An 18,970-nucleotide genomic window follows, 5' to 3' on the forward strand; every position below is an offset into this window, starting at 1 on the left:
TAAAATATACCACAGGGAAAAAGACAAAGCCACAGGGAAGGAGAAAACAGAACAAGATGCAAGCAGCACGTAACACTTCTCATATGAAAGAGACATAAAACCACAGGAGAGAACAGGACAAGAAACAATCAGAACACCATTTTCATAGTTGACAAAGCATCTGTATTGACTGTCAGGCTCAAGAAAGGCAAAGCAAGCGACCCGCGGAGAAAGGTGAGAATCAACCTAATTCACCCCTCAGAACCATCCAGTCAGCAGTTCCAGTGCCTCAGCAATGGGGAGTTAAGGGCAGTGGTTAAAATAACCTAATGAAAACTATTTGGCAGTTATATCTCTAATATCCCTTCCCTATTCCTCACATTGCTTGTCTGGCCCTCCCTACAACAGCAAAAGTCCAGAAGTTTATCCTCTAGAGAGTGAAAAGGGTTTTCTGCACTTCAGGCACTATGTGGGTAGCAAGCCAAAAATGTGTTGTGGGGAGGGGGGAAGATGGACAAGATGGACAAGATGGTCATATACGCGTACAGTGCCAGAATCTTCCGCTAAAGGTTCCCACAACACTGGCAGACAGATCTTTACCATCCAGGAAGGTGACTGGAAGCCTCTACTCTGGAGAATCTGACCAAACCAAGACATTCACGCGGAGGGTGGGACAGTCCACAAAAGTCCACCCAAATAACCCTGAAAACAATCCCTTCTTGCAAGTCCAAGGCTCCTACTCAGCTTTTTAGTCCACTCTTCAACCGGAAGTAGACAGTCAAGAATTGCCAGGTGTCCTGGTAACGCCTGAAACAGGAAGAAAAAAATACACACAGAAAAAAGAAATTTGAAGAAAACAGATTCTGCAGAAAAATAATTTCTAAAAAACAAAAACAAAACAACAACACACAAACACTATCATGAATATACTCTGTGGTCACAGAGCAAATCCATAGGCAAGAATAGAGAATAAGAACAAAGTACTATATAAGAAAAGGAACATTCAGAAATCAAAAAGGGACCTTCAAGTTCAGAAATATGAGGGCAAAGAAAGGTTGGAAGATTGAATTAAAGAGCTAAAAGACAGAGATAGGGCTGGGGCAGGGAGGGACAGAGATCGAGTCCCAGAGATCCAACAACCAGGTAAGTGCTCCCAAAGGAGAGAAGCAGAAGGGAGGCATCAGTGAACAGTAACTTTCCCTGGAACTGAAAGGTACAAGTTAGCATACTGAAAAGATTCATCAAATGCCCAACATACAGGATAAATCTATATAGACCCACTCCAAGGCACGTCACTGTGAAATTTCATTACCTTGAGGAACAAGACTGTCTACAAGCTTTCAAGTTACATGCAAAGAACAGAAATCAAAATTGTTTTGGATTTCTCAACACAACTGGAAACAAGACAGTGTGGCAGTATCTTCAAAATTCTGAAGGAAAATGACTTCCCACCTAGAATTCTACAAAATATCAAATATGATAGACATTATAGGTCTCGAAAGATTTACCTCCACACATACTTCCTCTAGAAGCTACCAAAATGCATGCTCCAGAAAAAGAGTTAGTAACCAATAAAAGGGGGGATAAAAGAATCCAGGAAACAGATCAGCACAGGAGAGATGTGAATGCAAATCCCAACGCAGCCAAGCACCAGAGGGTAGATCTAGTTGAGGGGTGCCCTCATTAAGCCCTGAGCTCGGACTCTTGATAACCCAAGGAACAGCATGCTCACGTAAGCCTAGCCCACATTACCTGGAGGCTGGTTTTTACCAGGTCATTTATATGCCAGAATTTCATTCCACTTTCAGCTACACGGATCAGCAAGGATACTCACATTATCCTAGAGAAGTATTGCTTTGACCTGTCCTGAGAGGGAGTTTGATTCATCATGAGCTAAAAACCAGAAAATAGAGAGCTTGCTACTCCCTCCAACCACATTTCCACCAGTCATCAATTACCTATGCTATAGTCCCACCAGCTGTCCTGTGGTGGGCCCCCTATTGAAGCAGGACTCTCATGACTTCAGCCATCTCACAGTGACTTTTGTAAGCTCTCAGGGGAAATGCAGCCAGACTGTGACCAAAAAACTTAACGCTCTCCCTGAAGGCTTCATGTAATAATGATGTTGTCCTTTTATATCTGCCAACAGGTTTCCCAAAACTAGATATGCAGTTCTGGAATGGATAGGTATGTAATAAACTAAAAGAAAAGCAAGGGAATGATTGACATAAAGTCAGGACAGTGCTTGTATCTGGGAGGGGTGAGGGATGTAATTGCAGACACACAAGGGTCTTCTCAAATCCTAGTAAAATGTTCTATTTCTTGACCTTCTTAGAGATTACTAAATGTTTTACCTCTTACCCTGAGGTGGGTACATCAATGTTCACTTTATCATTACTCTTCATACTTTTTTTGTCTTTATAATTTATTTCACAAACTTAAAAAAATCGTGCCTCTTCCATGTTCAGAATCCAGGCTCACTTAAGAATATTTCAGTAATGATTTGACTCTAAAAGTAATAAGCTGGTATGCTAATTTTATTTTTTTACAACAGTACTCATAAACAAATCAATGTTTAGTTATTTAATGACTATGTCCTCATATATGAAATTAAATTGGTCTTTAAATAAATTCTCCGGGAGTCAGTATATCCTCTGCAAATAACCAAACTGATTCTCAGAATCAGGACTTTTTCGATGCTTCAATTTCATCCCATATTGCAGCTTCAATTTTTGAAGTATCATATGTCCTCATCATATCAAACTCAAGCCATGGCTGACTCCATTTCTGAGCTTCTTTCATTTTTTCTTCAGTTAAACAGAGATCAAATCTGATGCCTTTAATATTAAATTTTGGACGTTCCCAGCGTTTGGACCAGGGCTTAGGCTTCATTTTTACTTTCAGCTATGGAAGATAAATAAATAAGTAAATAAATAAACTAATTAATTAATTAATTTTAGGCTGACAGTCACAAGCAAAAATTCTACAAGTTTTTGTTACGATGACTCTTTCTTATCCTACAGACAACTTTCAGTTCCAAAACTACAACTTATACCTGATTAACAGGAACTTCGTGGCTAGGTTCATGTGCTACTGGCTTCATATTCATATCAAAAGTGCTATATTCGGGAAGGGCATCTCGTAAGTATAGCAAACTATCATCCAGTCGTTTCTCTAACTTGATCACTTGGATCTCCTGGATTCGAGGATTATAAAGCTCAAAGCAAATCTCAACACCTAAAAAGAGAAAATATATTCTTATAATCTAAACCCAGATGTCTGCATGCATATGCCTCATACAACAGTAAAAACTATTTCATAATGGAACTTAGCAAAGGCTTCTACACACAGGAAATGTGACGTAAATCTGTAATTTTTAAGATGAAGATTATTAAAAGAAAAAGAAACTAGAGTCCGTGTAGATTAAAAAGCGAAATAATGAGTTAGAATGACAGTCTAAAGAAAAATGTCTTCTATAGTCATACAGCTCTTCACTTCTGATAGTATTAACTTGGAGAGAGTTTGAGAAAATTCTTCTCTGTGGTGTTCTTATTTATATCCCAATTATTTAAATAAAACTTGGCCTTCTACATTAAGGGCGACATGATTAATGATGTAAAAAAAGAATAAATAAAATTTTGTTCTAACTTCGGTTTAGAAGCCCCTCTTAAGGATGGCCTGGGTTTTAAAACATGCTGGGGCTCTCTATATGGAGCAAGCTAGGAACAGCTCTGAATGCCTCAAGATGCTACAAGTAATAGTTGAAGATACATCGTCTGTAGTATCAAACACTTAAGGGAAAGAGTACACTCTCAGGTTTCCTGAAATAATCCCATGAGAAATACAAATATATATGATCAACATTAACATCTACTATTTAATGCCAGGATTTATTTAATCCATTACTTACTGTATACCTCTTCTGTTCCAGGTACTGATTTAGGAACTGTACCTATAGCAAACTCAAAATAGGCTAAGATCCTTTTCCTCTCATAGAGCTTATATTCTAGTAGATGACAAACAATAAATAAACACACTATAATTTCATTTACAATTCTTAATTTAAAGTAATTTCATACAGTCAAGACAAACAGAGTGATAACACTGTGGCTGGGGAATAAGTAGTATATAGTCAGGGAAAGCCTCTCTGAGAAAATGATTTAAACTGACACTAGAGGGGCACCGGGCTGGCTCAGTCAGTAGAGCATGTGACTCTTGATCTCTGGGTTGTAGGTTTGAGCCCTATGCTAGGTGGAGAGATTACTTAAAAATAAAAATCTTAAAAATAAGTAAATAAATGGATACTATAAATAGCCAAGAATGCTCAAGGCAAAAAGAACAGTAAATGCAAAGGCCCTGCAGTCTTAACAAATTTGCCATTTGGAAAAAAACATAAATAGATTCTTTTGGCTGGAACAATTTTGTTAGTGGGCCAGGAAAGTAAACCAGAGATAACACGGTTGCCGACAGGGGGCAGTGGTGGCATGGACAAGAGTGGTAGCCCTGGAGATGGAGAAACAAGCCAAACTGGGATATATTTTTTTGAAGAATAAGCCAAGAAAACCTGATTGACTAGATGTGGGAAAGACAGTAATTAAAAATTGCTCCTAAATTTATTAAGTGGGTGGACAGTGGTGCCATTTATGGATGTAGAAAAATCTGAGAGCAGCACATTGTGAGGGGAAACAGAATTCTATTCTGAACTTTAAAAAAAAAATGTATTTATTTGACAGAGAGAGAGAGAGAGAGAAATTGAGCACAAGCAGAGGGGAGCAGCAGCAGAGGGAGAGGGAGAAGCAGGCCCCTCGTGGAGCATGGAGCCCGATAGGGGGCTCAGTCCAAGGACCCCAGGATCATGACCTGAGCCAAAGGCAGATGTTTATTTTAACCTGAGCCACCCAGGTGCCCCCTGAGCTTGTCCTATGCCTAAAAGACATCCAATTGGAAATGTTGAAGAGGTAGTTATAAGTGCATATCTGCAACTTGGAAAAGGTCAATTCTCGAGGCACAGATGTGGAAGTTATCATCAGATGGATGCTATTTAAAGCCAATAGGCTAAAAAGAACCATCAAAGGTGTACCCATGCGGAAGGTCAAGGCAGGTTGCAAAAGTCAAAAATACTTTATTTTGTTGTTTTTGCTTTCTCCCTGCCCCCACCTGTCCCTGAAAGTACTTTAGAGAAGGGCAACAGGAAATGAACACCTTCAGAGTATTCAGTGTCTAGTACTTCCTATACAGTATCAAACACAGCTGACCACAACCCTGGAAGGTAGAAACTATTATTATCTCAATTTTAAGAAAGAAAATCAAACCAAAGTCCATCTAACTCACACCTGTGGTCACGTCTTTCTGTCACAAGACTTCTCCAAGCACATGGCCTGATCAAAGGCACACATTTCTGCAACCAGTCAAGTCCTGCTGAGCCCTCCACGCAGGGTGACGCAGGTCACGACCCAATAAGGAAGACAGTCACTGTTCTCACTGTTCAATGTCTTTGAATATAATACTTCACTGTCGGGGATTGTGAAGCACACAACTTTCTAAGTATGAAAACTTTACTGTCCTGCCATTTTTAGAATTTTGCCACTTGGGCCTCTTTCTTACTAGGCATAACAAACAAATTTTGCCTTTTTAAAGATTCCTCTGATTCTTATCAAACAGTGATTATTATGATGACTGTCATAATATAAAGCGAAATGGGGGCATTCATTTTAGGAAAAGGTGACTCACACAGACATCATTATGTTTATCTTAATGTTCTCATGGGTCGTTTACTCCAAAAATGAATGTCCCCACACTGCTTACAGTGTCTTGTCTCCTCCTGTGATGCTGCCAGAGGCTGGAAAGTCTAATGGTCGCAGGCCGTACTACAGCCACCCTCATGGGAACACTGCATCGACCGTTTATCCAGTAGCTTCAATTCTCCCACCATTCTTAGGCCACAGGCCCCACGGCAGCTCCCGATGTCTTATCCGAGGATGCAGAACACAAGATGGAATCCTGAGAGAACATGTTCCAGAAAATCAAACTAATGAAGTGAAACCTACCTTGTCCTTCAATAGTATTCCTAAGGATAAAAGTAGCTCCAAGGCCTGCTCCTGATCTCTGGATACAGATCCCCAGAAACTGGCTGGCTTTCCCATTGGCGTACAGGTCAGCTGTAGTAACACGAAGTATGCTTCCTAGAAATTCAGAAGAGAAGTGAACTTTTACATGACACACAAACAACATTTCTAGGTAACCTCATAACTTCCTAAATATTTTAATATGTTAGGAAGAAATACCTCATCTGGGCAAAACATAGATATGTGGAAAACAGTCTTCTCCAAGAAAAGAAAATGAACCCCTCTCACCACTAATAATAAAAGCATCCAGCTCTTACTGACCCACGTAGAACTCTGGAATATGGAGTATTTTTCTCCTTTCTAACATATCTTTTCTTTCTATTTGAAACTTCAGAGGATTTGTTCTTCCCCTTGGAGGAATAAATTCAGGACTCAAGAACCTGTGAAAAATATAAACAAAAAAATTTAAGGCAACCTTAAAGGAAAAACTGTTATTTTTACCAAAACAATGAAAGACCTATGTTGACATGTTTTATTCTTTCTTCTCTAAAGAAAAGTCAATTATTTACTTCCAAAATTGTTGTCAATGCTCATGAAAACAGTTAAGTTCCCGAGTACTCACCTGGCACTGTGTTAAGGGTTTATGAAAACCGAGAGCATAAATTAATCCTTACAACAAGCAGGTGGGTATGGGGTCATCATCATCTTTTCACACATAAAAATGAAGCTTAAAGAAGGTAAGTAACTGACCTATTATTATATTAGCTATAAACTTACCAAGTCAAGATTTTTTTTTTTTAAGATTTTATTTATTTATTCACGAGAGACACAGAAAGGCAGAGACACAGGCAGACGGAGAAGGAGGCTCCCTGTGGGGATCTCAATGCGGGACTCGATCCCAGGACCCCGGGATCATGCCCTGAGTCAGAGGCAGATGCTCAAACACTGAGCCACCCAGGTGCCCTCAAGGCAAGATTTAAACGTGGTCATGTCTGTCAGACTACAATGCATATGGCCATAAACCACAAGCCTCGCACTGAGTTGTCTGTGTTAAAATAAAATGACACTGGAAAAACTTAAATCTAGAAATTAGTAACTGCAAACTAACTTTAAAAGTAATCTCCCCATTCCCTTCTTTAACTTCTCTAAGCTCACTTCTTTAAAAGCATAAATGACACTACAGTGAAAATTCACGTCCTTATTACCCATCCCAAGAAATAAAATTTTCAATATACTTGGAGCTCCAGTGTACCCCCACCAACAGTTAATTACTATGGCGCAATTCATTAAATTTGGTGATGATTATCCCTTTGAGTTTCCTCCTTCTCCTTCATGTTGATTCACCAGTCTCTCAGGAGCTTCCCAGGTGTACTCTGAAACTGGCCCCCATATTCTTTTTTTTTTTTTAAAGATTTATTTATTTATTATTTATGATAGACATAGAGAGAGAGAGAGGCAGAGACACAGGAAGAGGCAGTAGCAGGCTCCATGCACCGGGAGCTGGACGCAGGACTCGATCCCAGGACTCCAGGACCGCGCCTGGGCCAAAGGCAGGCGCCAAACCGCTGAGCCACCCAGGGATCCCCCCTGGACCCCATATTCTTAAGGGCAAGTAGATATCGAGGAAAGCAGCAGGTCAGTGTAGGTGGGCGGGTGGCAGTTTCAACCACAGCGGAGTGAACTTACATACAGGCTCGTCTTGGGCGGCAGCAAGACGAAGGGATCCCCAAACCCACTGCCAAATCCTAAAAACTTATAAAGACTAAGTGGGCTCAGTCACATGTACCTCGTATGTGTTCTCGGTACGACACGGTCATCTCAAAGCTCTGCCTCTAGAGCGGCCTCTGGGAGCAGGAAAGGCAAGCAGAACCCACCTTCCACGGGGCAGGCGAGGGGGTGAGGAGGTGGATCCAGCCACAGCTCAATCAGTGCTCATGTTTTTTTTTGTTTTGTTTTTGTTTTTAAGATTTTACTTATTTGAGAGGAGAGCCAGACGGAGCATGAGCTGCGGGAGGGGCAGCGGGAGCGGGAGACGCAGACGCCGGGCTGAATCCCTGGATCCCGCAGCGCTGAGCTCGAGGCCTGGGCGAAGCCCGAAGCTGACCCGCCGCGTCCCGCAGGCCCCAGCGGTCGCGTCTTTTTGAGGACGACGATCTCCAACACGCAATTTCCTCCCCTGAGATTTTGTTAAAAGCCGCCAAAAGAATTAAAATAGCAACAACAGGAACACCCACAGACACTTTTCACTTTGTTTCGCCAACTGCCGACATTTGGACATATCTGCCTCACACGTACATGTGATTTTTTTTTTTTTTTCCTGGACTATCTGCAGAATGTCAAAGAGCTAGGTGTTTCACGCCTCAACACTTCGGAAGGCTCCCAAGAGCAGGGTCTTTGTGCTCCAGTCATCCCAATACCTCTCCGACACCTGGGACTTTCTGCGGGCTTGGGAGAAACCAGGAGGGAGTCCTGCCCACAGGCTCGAGCAGGCCGAGCCCCCGCCAAGGCAGGCTCGCGAGCGCGCAGACCCCACGGGCGTCCCCGGGACCCGCGCCCGCACGCGGGCCTCACCTCCTCTCCTCACGCGGAGCCCGGCGCCGGTCCACGATGACCGGTTTCGGCGGCGGCTTGAACGCGCCGGGCTCAGAAGGCCCCGTGCTCTGCGGCCGGCCCGGCCCCACGCGGGCCCCTGCGGGAAGCGGGCGACAGGCATCAGCAGAGCTCGCCCCGAGCTCCCGCGGCGCCCTGCCCCCGGCCCCAACCCGCGGTCCCGCGAGGGCCGCCCCCGACTTCTAGGCTCGCCTCCCTCCAGCCTGGCCCTCGGCTCCTTCGCCCCAGCTTGCGAGCCCCACTCCACTCACGCCAGGCGATGGAGGCTGGCGCAGGGAGCAGCGCCCCGGCGGCTCGGAAGCCTCGGCACAGGCCCGCTGCGGCCCCACAGGCTCCCGCAATGGAGGCCGCCATGCCTGCTCGCTAGGGGGGCCGGACTACAACTCCCAATACTCAGTGCGGCGAGGTCGCGGCTACCTGACGTTGATGGCAGCTGTTATGGGACAAAATATCTAAGACCTTTTTCCCTCCGCCCCATCCCACCCTTACTTTTTCCTCACCACTCTTCCCATTAACCCCAACCTCGGCCTAAGTATTGTAGGGAAAGGACGTATTTCTCTAGTTCCCCAGGATGTAACAAGTTTTAACCCTCCTTGGGGGTGTTCTCTAGCCTGGAGAGCTTCTCTCTCTCTTTGAATCAATTCTGTCTTCACTTTCTCAGGCTTCGCTACTTCAAAACCCCATTATAGGCTCTTACTCTTACTAGGTACCTCCCATTGGCACCTAGGATCTCATCTGCAGTTCAGTTTTTATTTTAATTTAATTTTTGATTACTTGTGTGATTATTAGATTGTTGTCTAGTTCCAGCATCCTACTCGGGCCCGAGTGCATGGACTAGGTCACCTCTTGCCCCCTGTGTTCGCCTCCAAACCGCCTCCCCACTATCCGCTGTCCAAGTAATGGCTTCAACATTCAACCTGTTGCTTCACCCAGAAAATCTCCTTGATGTCTCCCTGTCTCTCCCTAGGTAAAGTTCCTAAAACTACCCCTGGCACCATAAAATATTTCAGGAATCCTTATACTTTCTCATCCCATCATCCGTATCTCTAATCTGGGTCACTACAAACCACCACACCTGTATTCTCATGCAAGTGGTTTTCCTGCCTCCAAATCCGTCCAGTTCTCCAAGCATCGACCCAAAAGATGGCTCAGACATACATACCTCATCCTTATCATTGCCCAGTTTAAATAAAGCCTTCCCTAGTTTCCTGTTGACCCTGGAATAAAAATCAAATGGCCAAAACAAAAACAACTCCACAAAAACAAAACAAAAGAAATAGCCTCTGTAGCTTGCCCCCCCCCACACCCCCTCCCCCCATGTACTCTATTGGGCCATCCTGAAGATACATGAGCTGATGTATCATCAGCCTGAGAAAGAGGGCCATGTTTCAAGGACAGAATTTAAGGTGCCATGAGGAGAGACAGTGCTATTTAAATTCCAGCTTTCTTGATTAGAACAGAATTTGTCCCGTAATAACAAGGAATTACACTACCAAAGTTTCAGATTAGCTAAATTTAGACTTTTTCTGCCCATCCGAAAAGGAGACTTCAAACCTTTAAGAGAAGAGGGGAAAGGGAGCAGAGACTTAGATAATTGTGACTGGTAGTGGTGATGATTTTCCTGGGCTAACTAAGCCCAGAACAGCTTGATCATCACTCTTGCTGGGGCTGGACCTATGAGGTGAGAGCAGAGAAAGAAAAGGTAAGACCTTCAAAGGAGGAGGGCAGGACTTTGTGAACATTTCCAAGTCATTCCTGATGTACCGCCCTTTTAAGGATGAAAAAATGATTTTGTAGAGTTTCACAAAACTAGGAGAATGAGTCTGAAGAAACTTATTGTCTCCTCCCATATTCCCACTTACCCAAAAATCCATCAGTTCACTCTGACATTATCTTAGCGTGAAGAACAAGCTGTAGTTTTAATTATTCCACCAAAGAACTACACAGAGCAAAATCAAAGAGCACAGAGCTGCCAAAACCATTTTGTGGGAACTTCAGTTATATTACTTTTATATTTTATACTCAGAGAGAAGAGCATGAACAACATTATATGGTATTCAGCCAAGAAAAGAAACTGTTCCAGGCAAATACCCCACTTCAGGTTATTGCTCATTATTTCATCCTCTATGCCTTGTACAGTGCCTGACACTTGATAAATATTTCCAAGTAAATTTAGGAAGATAACTCTAGTTGCACTTACAAAATGAATAGGAAGCAAGAAACTGCTCCAAAAGAGTGATATTGCTAACCTAAAGAAAAAGAAAAAAAAAAAAGGTTTCAGAATGTGATCCCTGGATCAACAGCATCAGGAACATGTTAAAAATGCAGATTATCAGGTCCCCCCAAATCTAGTGAGTCATAAACTCTGGGGGTGGAGGTCAGCATTCTATTCTTTAAGGAATCTTCCATGTGAGTCTGATGATTGTTCAAGTTTGAGAATCATCGGTGTAGCGCAAAGGAGATAGGAAAACATTTTTAGGAAATCAATCTGAAGCAAATTCAGGCAAAACAATGTTATCACATGCATTAGCTGTGAGATTTTCAGTATCTTCTCTCTGCCCTAGTTCCCTTCTTGGTACTAGGATATTGGTACACCTACCTCACTTGGTTGCTGTATAAATTAAATTCAGACAATCCATAAATAAAGTTCTTAAGTAGATGTCTGGATTACAATATATTAATATAATTAGCATTAAACTTACTTTAAAGATGAAAAACAACTTCTAGACCAACAAGAAGAGACTATAAGCTAACCCATGTATTAACTCATCCAAAGAAAAAAAAAAATCTTTCCTTTTGGAGAGGGTTGGTCATCATGGTAGTCTAGAAAACCGGTCTATTGGCCAGTTATTGCCCGGCCAAGATATTGGTCAGTCATTGCCCACAAAGGAAAGGAGCTTTCACCAAGTGATTTGGGAAAATTCCAGGCCCATTGATGAGTTCCTCTTGGGATTTTAACCAACAGTTTTGGAGTTTTGTCTGGTTCCACTGATGAAATTATCCCTAAACATGAGGTGATCCCTTTAGACTACTGCCACCAAACATTTGAAACCCATGCTTAACTTCCATTGTTCTGTGTTTATCAAGCAACTCACTCATTCTTATTTGACATTGAATTTTGCCTTCAGGGAAAGTGCTTGGCAGAGAAACATAAGTGTTCTGTTATGCTGGCCAGAATGATTACTTTTTGTCTCATTATAAATTAATAACTAGCATTTGGTGTTGTCATATAAGTCCTATAAACCCAGTTCATGTAAATCTGACTAAAGATGAATCTGTTTTGCTGAGCTGACAAAACTGTTTCTGAGTTTCCAAACCAGAGGGCAGACCCAGGGTCATGACAAATTCTCTAAAGGAAACACATTATATGTGAAGTCTTGTGGTATATATGCTGCTAGATAAAATATCCTGATATCACCTCAGAAGCCCCCCCTCCACACACACACACACAGAGAGAGACACATACGCATGCGTGCGCACACACACCCTCTATTAGCTATCTATTGCTGTGTGAGAAAGTATTCCAGAATTTAGCAGCTTAAACCAACATTTATTATCTCACAGTTCTATGGGTCAGGAATCCAAGGATGGCCTAAGTGAGTGATTCTGACTCAGGTCTCTCTCCAGGCTGTAATCAAGATATGATCAAGCAGTCATCTCAGAGCCCAGGTAGGAGGAGACCTACCTCCAAGCTCACCCACGTGTCTGGTGGCAGGCTGTCACTGGCTGTTGGCTGGAGACATCAATTGCTTACCACATGGGCCTTTCCGCAGGGCATAATATGATGGCAGCTTCCCTCAGAGCTGGCTAGCAAGAGACAAAAAGGGAGCAAGGCAGAAGTCAGTCTTTTTGTTTTCTAATCTCAGAAGTGACATCCCATCATTATTGCCATGTTCTACTCATTAGGATCGAGTCACTAGGTCCAGCTCACGCTCACAGGGAGAGGACCATAGGATCATAAATACCAGGAAGCAGAAGTTATTAGAGGCTTTTCAAATTTTGCTGAGGTCAGGAGTAGCAAGGGCCCCAGATTCTAGGCTTTTCCAGTTCTACCAAAGCAGTTCCATTATATATCCGTTCTGTGAGAGAGAGAGAGAGAGAGAGAGAGAGAGAGGCAGAGAAGACACAGCAGAGGGAAAACCAAGTTCCATGCCAGGAGCCCGATGCGGGACTCGATCCCAGGACTCCAGGACCACACCCCGGCCCAAAGGCAGGCGCTAAACCGCTGAGCCACCCAGGGATCCCTTGTGAACTAGACTTTCATGGCAAGATTCTGTTTCCACAAAAGGTACCAAGGCTAAATATGCTTGAATCCACTGGGGTGTACACACTAATTGATGTTGAGAGCTGAGACCTCCTGCATCAACAGAAACTTAACAGAAGACAAGATTGTAAACTATTAACTTTCCTGTGTGCTTCAAATAATTGTTGTAAACCAAGTTAGCTGGGTGGTTTGCTACCTGGGCAAGAGCCTTCTTATCAAGAAAACAGTTCACTGGAACCACTAAGTCACTTATCAGAACAACATTTCCTTCATAAAAACATACCTGAAGATCCTCACCTCGCCATGTCCACCAATCCTAAACTATTATGTCAGGAATTTTGCTCAACTCCAATGCATTCCCTGCCTTGAAAAAATACTTTAAGTCATGAAAGCATAGACTCCATGACTCCAAATGTCTCGCCTTACCTTTCCCTTTGAGTCTATCAGGCGGTGTTTCTACTGCTGCAATAAGCAATAATCAGCTTTGCTTGCTCAACAGGTTTTTAATGGTGGGTCGTTGTACGGAGTCAACAGTTGGCCATCCATTCATTCAACAAATATTTAGTAAGCCCTACTATGTGCCAGGCACTATGCCGCTAGGCACTTGTCACATATCAGTAAACCAAACAGGTGAGAAACTCCCTACCTCAGGGAACTTACACTCTATTGGGAACAAAGACAATGTACCAAACACATATGTAAAGAAATATAACTAAATTATGTGCTAGATACTGATTAGTTAGTCCTATGAGAGGAAACAAGGCAAAAAGGAATAGGCAGGATGGGATCTGCAGTGGTGTGTTCAATTTTAAGTGAGATGGTTTACAATTCACTAAGAAGGTAATCTTTTTTTTGTAGGACTTTTTAAAAGAATTTATTTGTTTGTTTATTTATTTATTTATTTATTTATTTATTTATTTTAGAGAGAGGAGAGCATGAGCAAGGGGCAAGGCAGAGGGAGAAGCAGACTTCGCACTGAGCAGGGCTCCATCCCAGAAGTCCAGGATCATGACCTGAGCCAAAGGCAGATGCTTAACCAACTGAGCCACCCAGGTGCCCAAGAAGGTAATCTTTGAACAAAGACCTCAAGGAGTCGAGGGAATGAGTCATGTGGCTACATGGGTATGTAGGAGAGTTTTCCAGCCTTAGGAAACAGCAAGCACCAGGGCCCTAAGTTGAGAGGGTCCTTGCCCTGCACAGCACAGAGAGGAATAGCAAAGAGGCCAGAGTGCCCGAAAAGATAGAGACCAGCAGATGAGGTCAGAGAGAGAATGGGAAACCAAATTCTGCTGAGCCTCGTAAGCTTCTGTGAGGACTTTGCTTTCACTCTGAGTGGAAAGGACAGCTGTAGAAGCATCTGAGCAGAGGGGTGCCATGGTCTCACACTAGCTGGATCACTCTGGCTGCAGCACAGAGAATGGATGCAGGACGGGTGCAGGGATGGATGAGGGTTGGGTGCAGGATGGAAGCAAGGGGACCAGTTCAGAAGCTTCTGGAATAACTGGATAAAAACTTCATCTAGTTGAACATGGTGAGGGAAGTATGTTCTGAGAAGAAGGGGTTGCTTCTCCAGCAGATGAAAGCTGCTCAGCAGGTCTAATGTCTTGGTTCCCAGGCAAGCAGGTAAAGGGAGGGGAGCTCTGGAAAGAGCCATGCAAAGAGGAAACAACAGGAGAGTATGGTGCCTGGGCACATGCTCCCATAACTATTTGAGTCATGCCTGGACTCTTGTTTTAATTTTTTTTTCAACAGTGCCATTCCCAATAATATGCCAATTTGTTTCTTTTCTTTCTTTTTTGTCGTAAAATGTACATAACATAAATTTTACCATTTTAATTATTTTTAAAATGTATTTATTTTCAGTAAGCTCGATTTCCAATGTGGGGCTTGAACTCATTACCCCAAGATCAAGAGTCACTTACTCTATCAACTGAGCCAGCCAAGTGCCCCCTCTGCTAATTATTTTTAGGGTACAACTCAGTGACAATTCAATTGCAGCATTGCACAACCATTACTCTCGCCATCTCCAGAACATCATCCCCAATAGAAACTTTGCACCTATTAAACATTAAATCCCCACGACGCTCTCCCAAGCCCCTGGTAACCTCTATTCTACTTTTTTCACTCTAGGAATTTGTCTATTCTAGGCACTTCATATGAATGGAATCATACAATGTGTGGCCTTTTGTGTCTAGTTTCTTCTACCTAGCATGATGTTTTCAAGGTTCATCCATGTTGTGGCATGATCAGAATTTCATTCTTATTAAGGGCTAAATAATATTCCCTTTGTATATGCTACATTTTGTGTATCCATTCATCTGTTGATGGGCAGACATTTGGTTTATTTCTTCCTTTTGGTTATCGTGAATAGTGCTGCTAGGAACATTGATGTAAGCGTATCCCAGTGCCTGCTGTATATTCTTTCCCGGATACACCTTGGGGTAGAATTGCTACATCATATACTATGTTTCACTTTTTGAGGGACTTTCAAATTTTTTCACCACAGCTGCACAGTTTGCATTCCCAGTGGCAAGGTAGGAGGGCTCCAGTTTCTTCACATCTTCACCAACACTATAGTTATTTTCTCTTTCTTTTGTTTTTTCCCTTTTTTTTTTTTTTTGAAAATAGCCATCCTCATAGGTGTGAAGTGATAGTTCATTGAGATTTTGATTTGCATTTTCTTGATGATGAGTGATGTTTGGGATCTTTTCATGTGGTTGTTGTCCATTCACATTTTCTTTAGGGAAATGTCTACTCAAGTTTTTGCTCATTTAAAAATTGGATTGTTTTTTGTTGTTGTTGAGTTGTAGGAGTTCTTTATATTATGGATATTAATCTTCTATCAGATACATATGTCTTGCTAAATAGTTTCTCCCATTCTATCGGTTGACTTTTCACTGTCTTGATAGTTTCCTTTGATGTACCAAAGTTTGTAATTTTGCTGTAGTCCAATTTATTAATTTTGTTGACTTTGCTGTTGGTGTCACATCCAAGAAATAGCCAAATCCAATATCATTATGTGTCTTTCCTATGTGTTCATCTAAGAGTCTTATAGTTTTACCTCTTATTATGTCTTAGGTCTTTACTCCATTTTGAGATAAATTTTCTTTTTTTAAAAGATTTTATTTATTTATTCATGAGAGACACACAGAGAGAGGCAGAGACATAAGCAGAGGGAGAAGCAGGCTCCATGCAGGGAGCCTGATGCAGGACTCGATCCCAGGACTCCAGGATCATGCCCTGGGCTGAAGGCAGGCGCTAAACCACTGAGCCACCCAGGGATCCCGAGATAAATTTTCTATAGAGTGTAAGGTAAGGGCCCAATTTCATTCTTTTGCATGTAGATATCCACTACAAACAAACTATCTTGGGATGTTCTGCAGAATAGCATTAACAGCATAAAGAGATAAGCTTGTGATTGGCTATCAAGCAGCAACATGTTCATGAGAAATGTCCGATCTTTAAGGACCAAAAAGTAGTTCTCAACAGCATTCAGAATACCTTGTTGATGTTTTGCTATCTGAAGGGGGTGTTTTGTAAAGCCCCCCATTATATCCCCTTAATTCATAGGGATGAAAAAAATTCCCTTTACCAGGAAAATGCAAATGACTTTCCTTCCACTGAAAAAGTGCATTGCATAATATGATAATACTTTTGGTGATATTTTCCTAATATGTGACAAGTGTTAAATGATTATTCTTTTAAAAATATAAAATCATGGGGCACCCGGTAGCTCAGTTGGTTAAGCATCTGCCTTCAGCTCAGGTCATGATCTCAGGGTCCTGGGATAAAGCCTGTAGTCGGGCTCCCCTCTCAGTTTCTCCCCCTCCCTCTGCATCCCCCCACCCCCACTCTGCACACACACACCCTCTCTCTCTCAAATAAATAAAATCTTTTTAAAAATGTAAAATCATGGCTCTCATACAAATATAAAATAAACACCTGTGAAGGGTCACCTGGGTGGCTCAGTGGTTGAGCATCTGCCTTTGGGTCCTGGGATCAAATCTCACATCAGGCTCTCCACAGGGAGCTTGCTTCTCCCTCTGCCTATGACTCTGCCTCTCTCTGCGCCTCTCATGAATAAAAAAATAAAATCTTTTTTAAAAAAAGTACACACTTGTGAAATGTCCTATTTAGCTCATTAATTATTGAGGAAAGCAATAGGGTGTTATATAACTAGTCTGAAGGGGACTCAAAGTTGCCCACACTTACATTCAGAGAAGAAGTGCTGGAGGGAATTCACAAATAGATGCCACTGGGTGACCTCACATTTGAGGTCTAACCAAACGCTATTTGTTTTCTATGGACAAGAATTACTGAATTACTACCAGTTTTCTATAACTTGCAGAGTTGTAAAATACCACAGAAACAAGAAAGGGTTGAGGTGATGCTGATGGGTGAACTCATTTCAGTCTTTCCAATTTTCCTATGGAAGAAAAGTGTACTTGAAGCTGTAGTATGCTGGTTTGATGGTGGGAGATTTCACTTTCCCCTGAGCATGAAATTTCCTTTTTGACAGCCACTACTTGTCATGGGTGGTTTTCTTTTCCTTGGAATAAATAAGAGGAAGAGAATGTGAGCTGAATGGGTACAATTGGGTTTCTTTCTTCTCTTATTTTATTTGTGAGTTCTCCAATAAAATATCGTATGTCCCAATAAATGTCCCAACATGTTATAGCAACCTCACTCCATTGTTTGCTTTTTTAAAAAATGTACTTTTCAGTCACAAAGTAAAGCGAGGGTTGATGACTCATGCTCATTCTTTTTTCTTTTTCAACATAATATTTATCAAGCATCTGCTGTCTTTTAAGAACTGTTAGAGGCACAAGAGATGCCATAGTGAGAAAAATAAGTCCCCTGCCCTCATTAAGCTTACAGTCTTGTGAGGGACACAGGCAATAGGTAGAGTGAATAATATCAGGGGGTAGTAAATGCTCTGAAAGGTAAGAGAATGAAGTGGGTAATGTGAACCAAGTGAAGGAGCAGGCCATATGAACACCTGCGGGAAGCTAGTAGCATAGAGACAAAAAATCATAGGAGCATCAGTAGCCTGCAAATCTAGAGATTCATATTGGTATATTTAACAAACTTTTCCTGTGCCCCTACTGTGTACGTGGCGCTGTTCTGGGTGCTTATAAACCCTTGGGGGGGGGGCAGAATTTTGTTGTCCATTAGGATATGGAAAGAGGAAGGTATATTTCTGTCTGTTGGTTTCTTGCTCCCTCTACTCACACCTCCTCATTATACATGATTTTTCAAAATCCAACTTAATTGGTCCTTCTTCCAAAAAGCATTTCTCATCACTCAAGCCAAATTGGCCTCCACTGCGTGCTCTCAAAGAACCTGTGCATTTTTGTATTAAATCGCTCGTTACACCTGATCATAATCATCTCTTGGTTGTCTGTCTTCCCCATCTGATTGCTCACCCCCTAAAGGCAAGCTCATCGCTGTACTCATCGCTCTAGTGCCTCTAATAGTTCTTAAACTTTTGCACTTTTGAGGCCCAGCGCAAAACCTGGAGTATCTTTGCTCTTGTTAAGTACAGGCAGAGAGGACAAAAGTGGTGAGGCTAAGGGGTCAGGAGGCTCTGCACTTTTTTTGATTTTTCCATCTAAGTCTTCTGAAATAAGGTATTTTGGTTTTAAAATGGGAAAGCAGGGCAGCCCCGGTGGCCCAGTGGTTTGGTGCCACCTTCGGCCTGGGGTGTGATCCTGGAGACCCGGGTTCAGGTCCCGCATTGGGTTCCCTGCATGGAGCCTGCTTCTCCCTCTGCCTCTGTCTCTGCCTCTGTCTCTGTCATGAATAAATAAATAAAATCCTAAAATAAATAAATAAATAAATAAATAAATAAATAAATAAATAAATAATAAAATGGGAAAGCAATCTGCTTTATTTCTAAAACATGAATGCACAGACTGTGGCTGGTTCTTCCTTTACATAAATTTTTCTACAACATGACTGAAAAGCAGCATTGGTCCTGAATTAAGCTAATAGCTACAGTGACAGGAAATGGTGAAGCTAACTCACAGGAAGCCATGATAACAACGTACTT

General features: G+C 42.2%; 1 protein-coding gene across 1 annotated transcript; it reads right to left on the minus strand.

Annotated features, from left to right (window-relative positions):
* Positions 1-2,495: 2,495 nt before the first annotated feature.
* MRPL19 (mitochondrial ribosomal protein L19) lies at positions 2,496-9,024 on the minus strand. Its single transcript, XM_038561627.1, has 6 exons — positions 8,906-9,024; positions 8,616-8,733; positions 6,366-6,484; positions 6,027-6,161; positions 3,035-3,216; positions 2,496-2,883 (listed from the first exon to the last, which is right to left on the minus strand). Exons 1-6 carry the CDS (start codon positions 9,006-9,008, stop codon positions 2,662-2,664), a joined length of 879 nt encoding a protein of 292 aa, XP_038417555.1. The 5' UTR covers positions 9,009-9,024; the 3' UTR covers positions 2,496-2,661.
* Positions 9,025-18,970: the final 9,946 nt, after the last annotated feature.

This window comes from Canis lupus, chromosome 17 (genome assembly GCF_011100685.1).
Source record: "Canis lupus familiaris isolate Mischka breed German Shepherd chromosome 17, alternate assembly UU_Cfam_GSD_1.0, whole genome shotgun sequence".
NCBI classification, from domain to species: domain Eukaryota; kingdom Metazoa; phylum Chordata; class Mammalia; order Carnivora; family Canidae; genus Canis; species Canis lupus.

Bases quoted from the DNA above. Each gene is read 5' to 3' on its own strand.
- MRPL19 (XM_038561627.1), bottom strand. From the start codon at position 9,008: ATGGCGGCCTCCATTGCGGGAGCCTGTGGGGCCGCAGCGGGCCTGTGC. The intron at 6,485-8,615 runs GTGAGGCCCGCG...TATTTTTCACAG, and splicing joins GCTCCGCGTGAGGAGAGGAG to GTTCTTGAGTCCTGAATTTA. The intron at 3,217-6,026 runs GTAGGTTTCACT...TTCTCTTTTTAG, and splicing joins GAATACTATTGAAGGACAAG to GTGTTGAGATTTGCTTTGAG.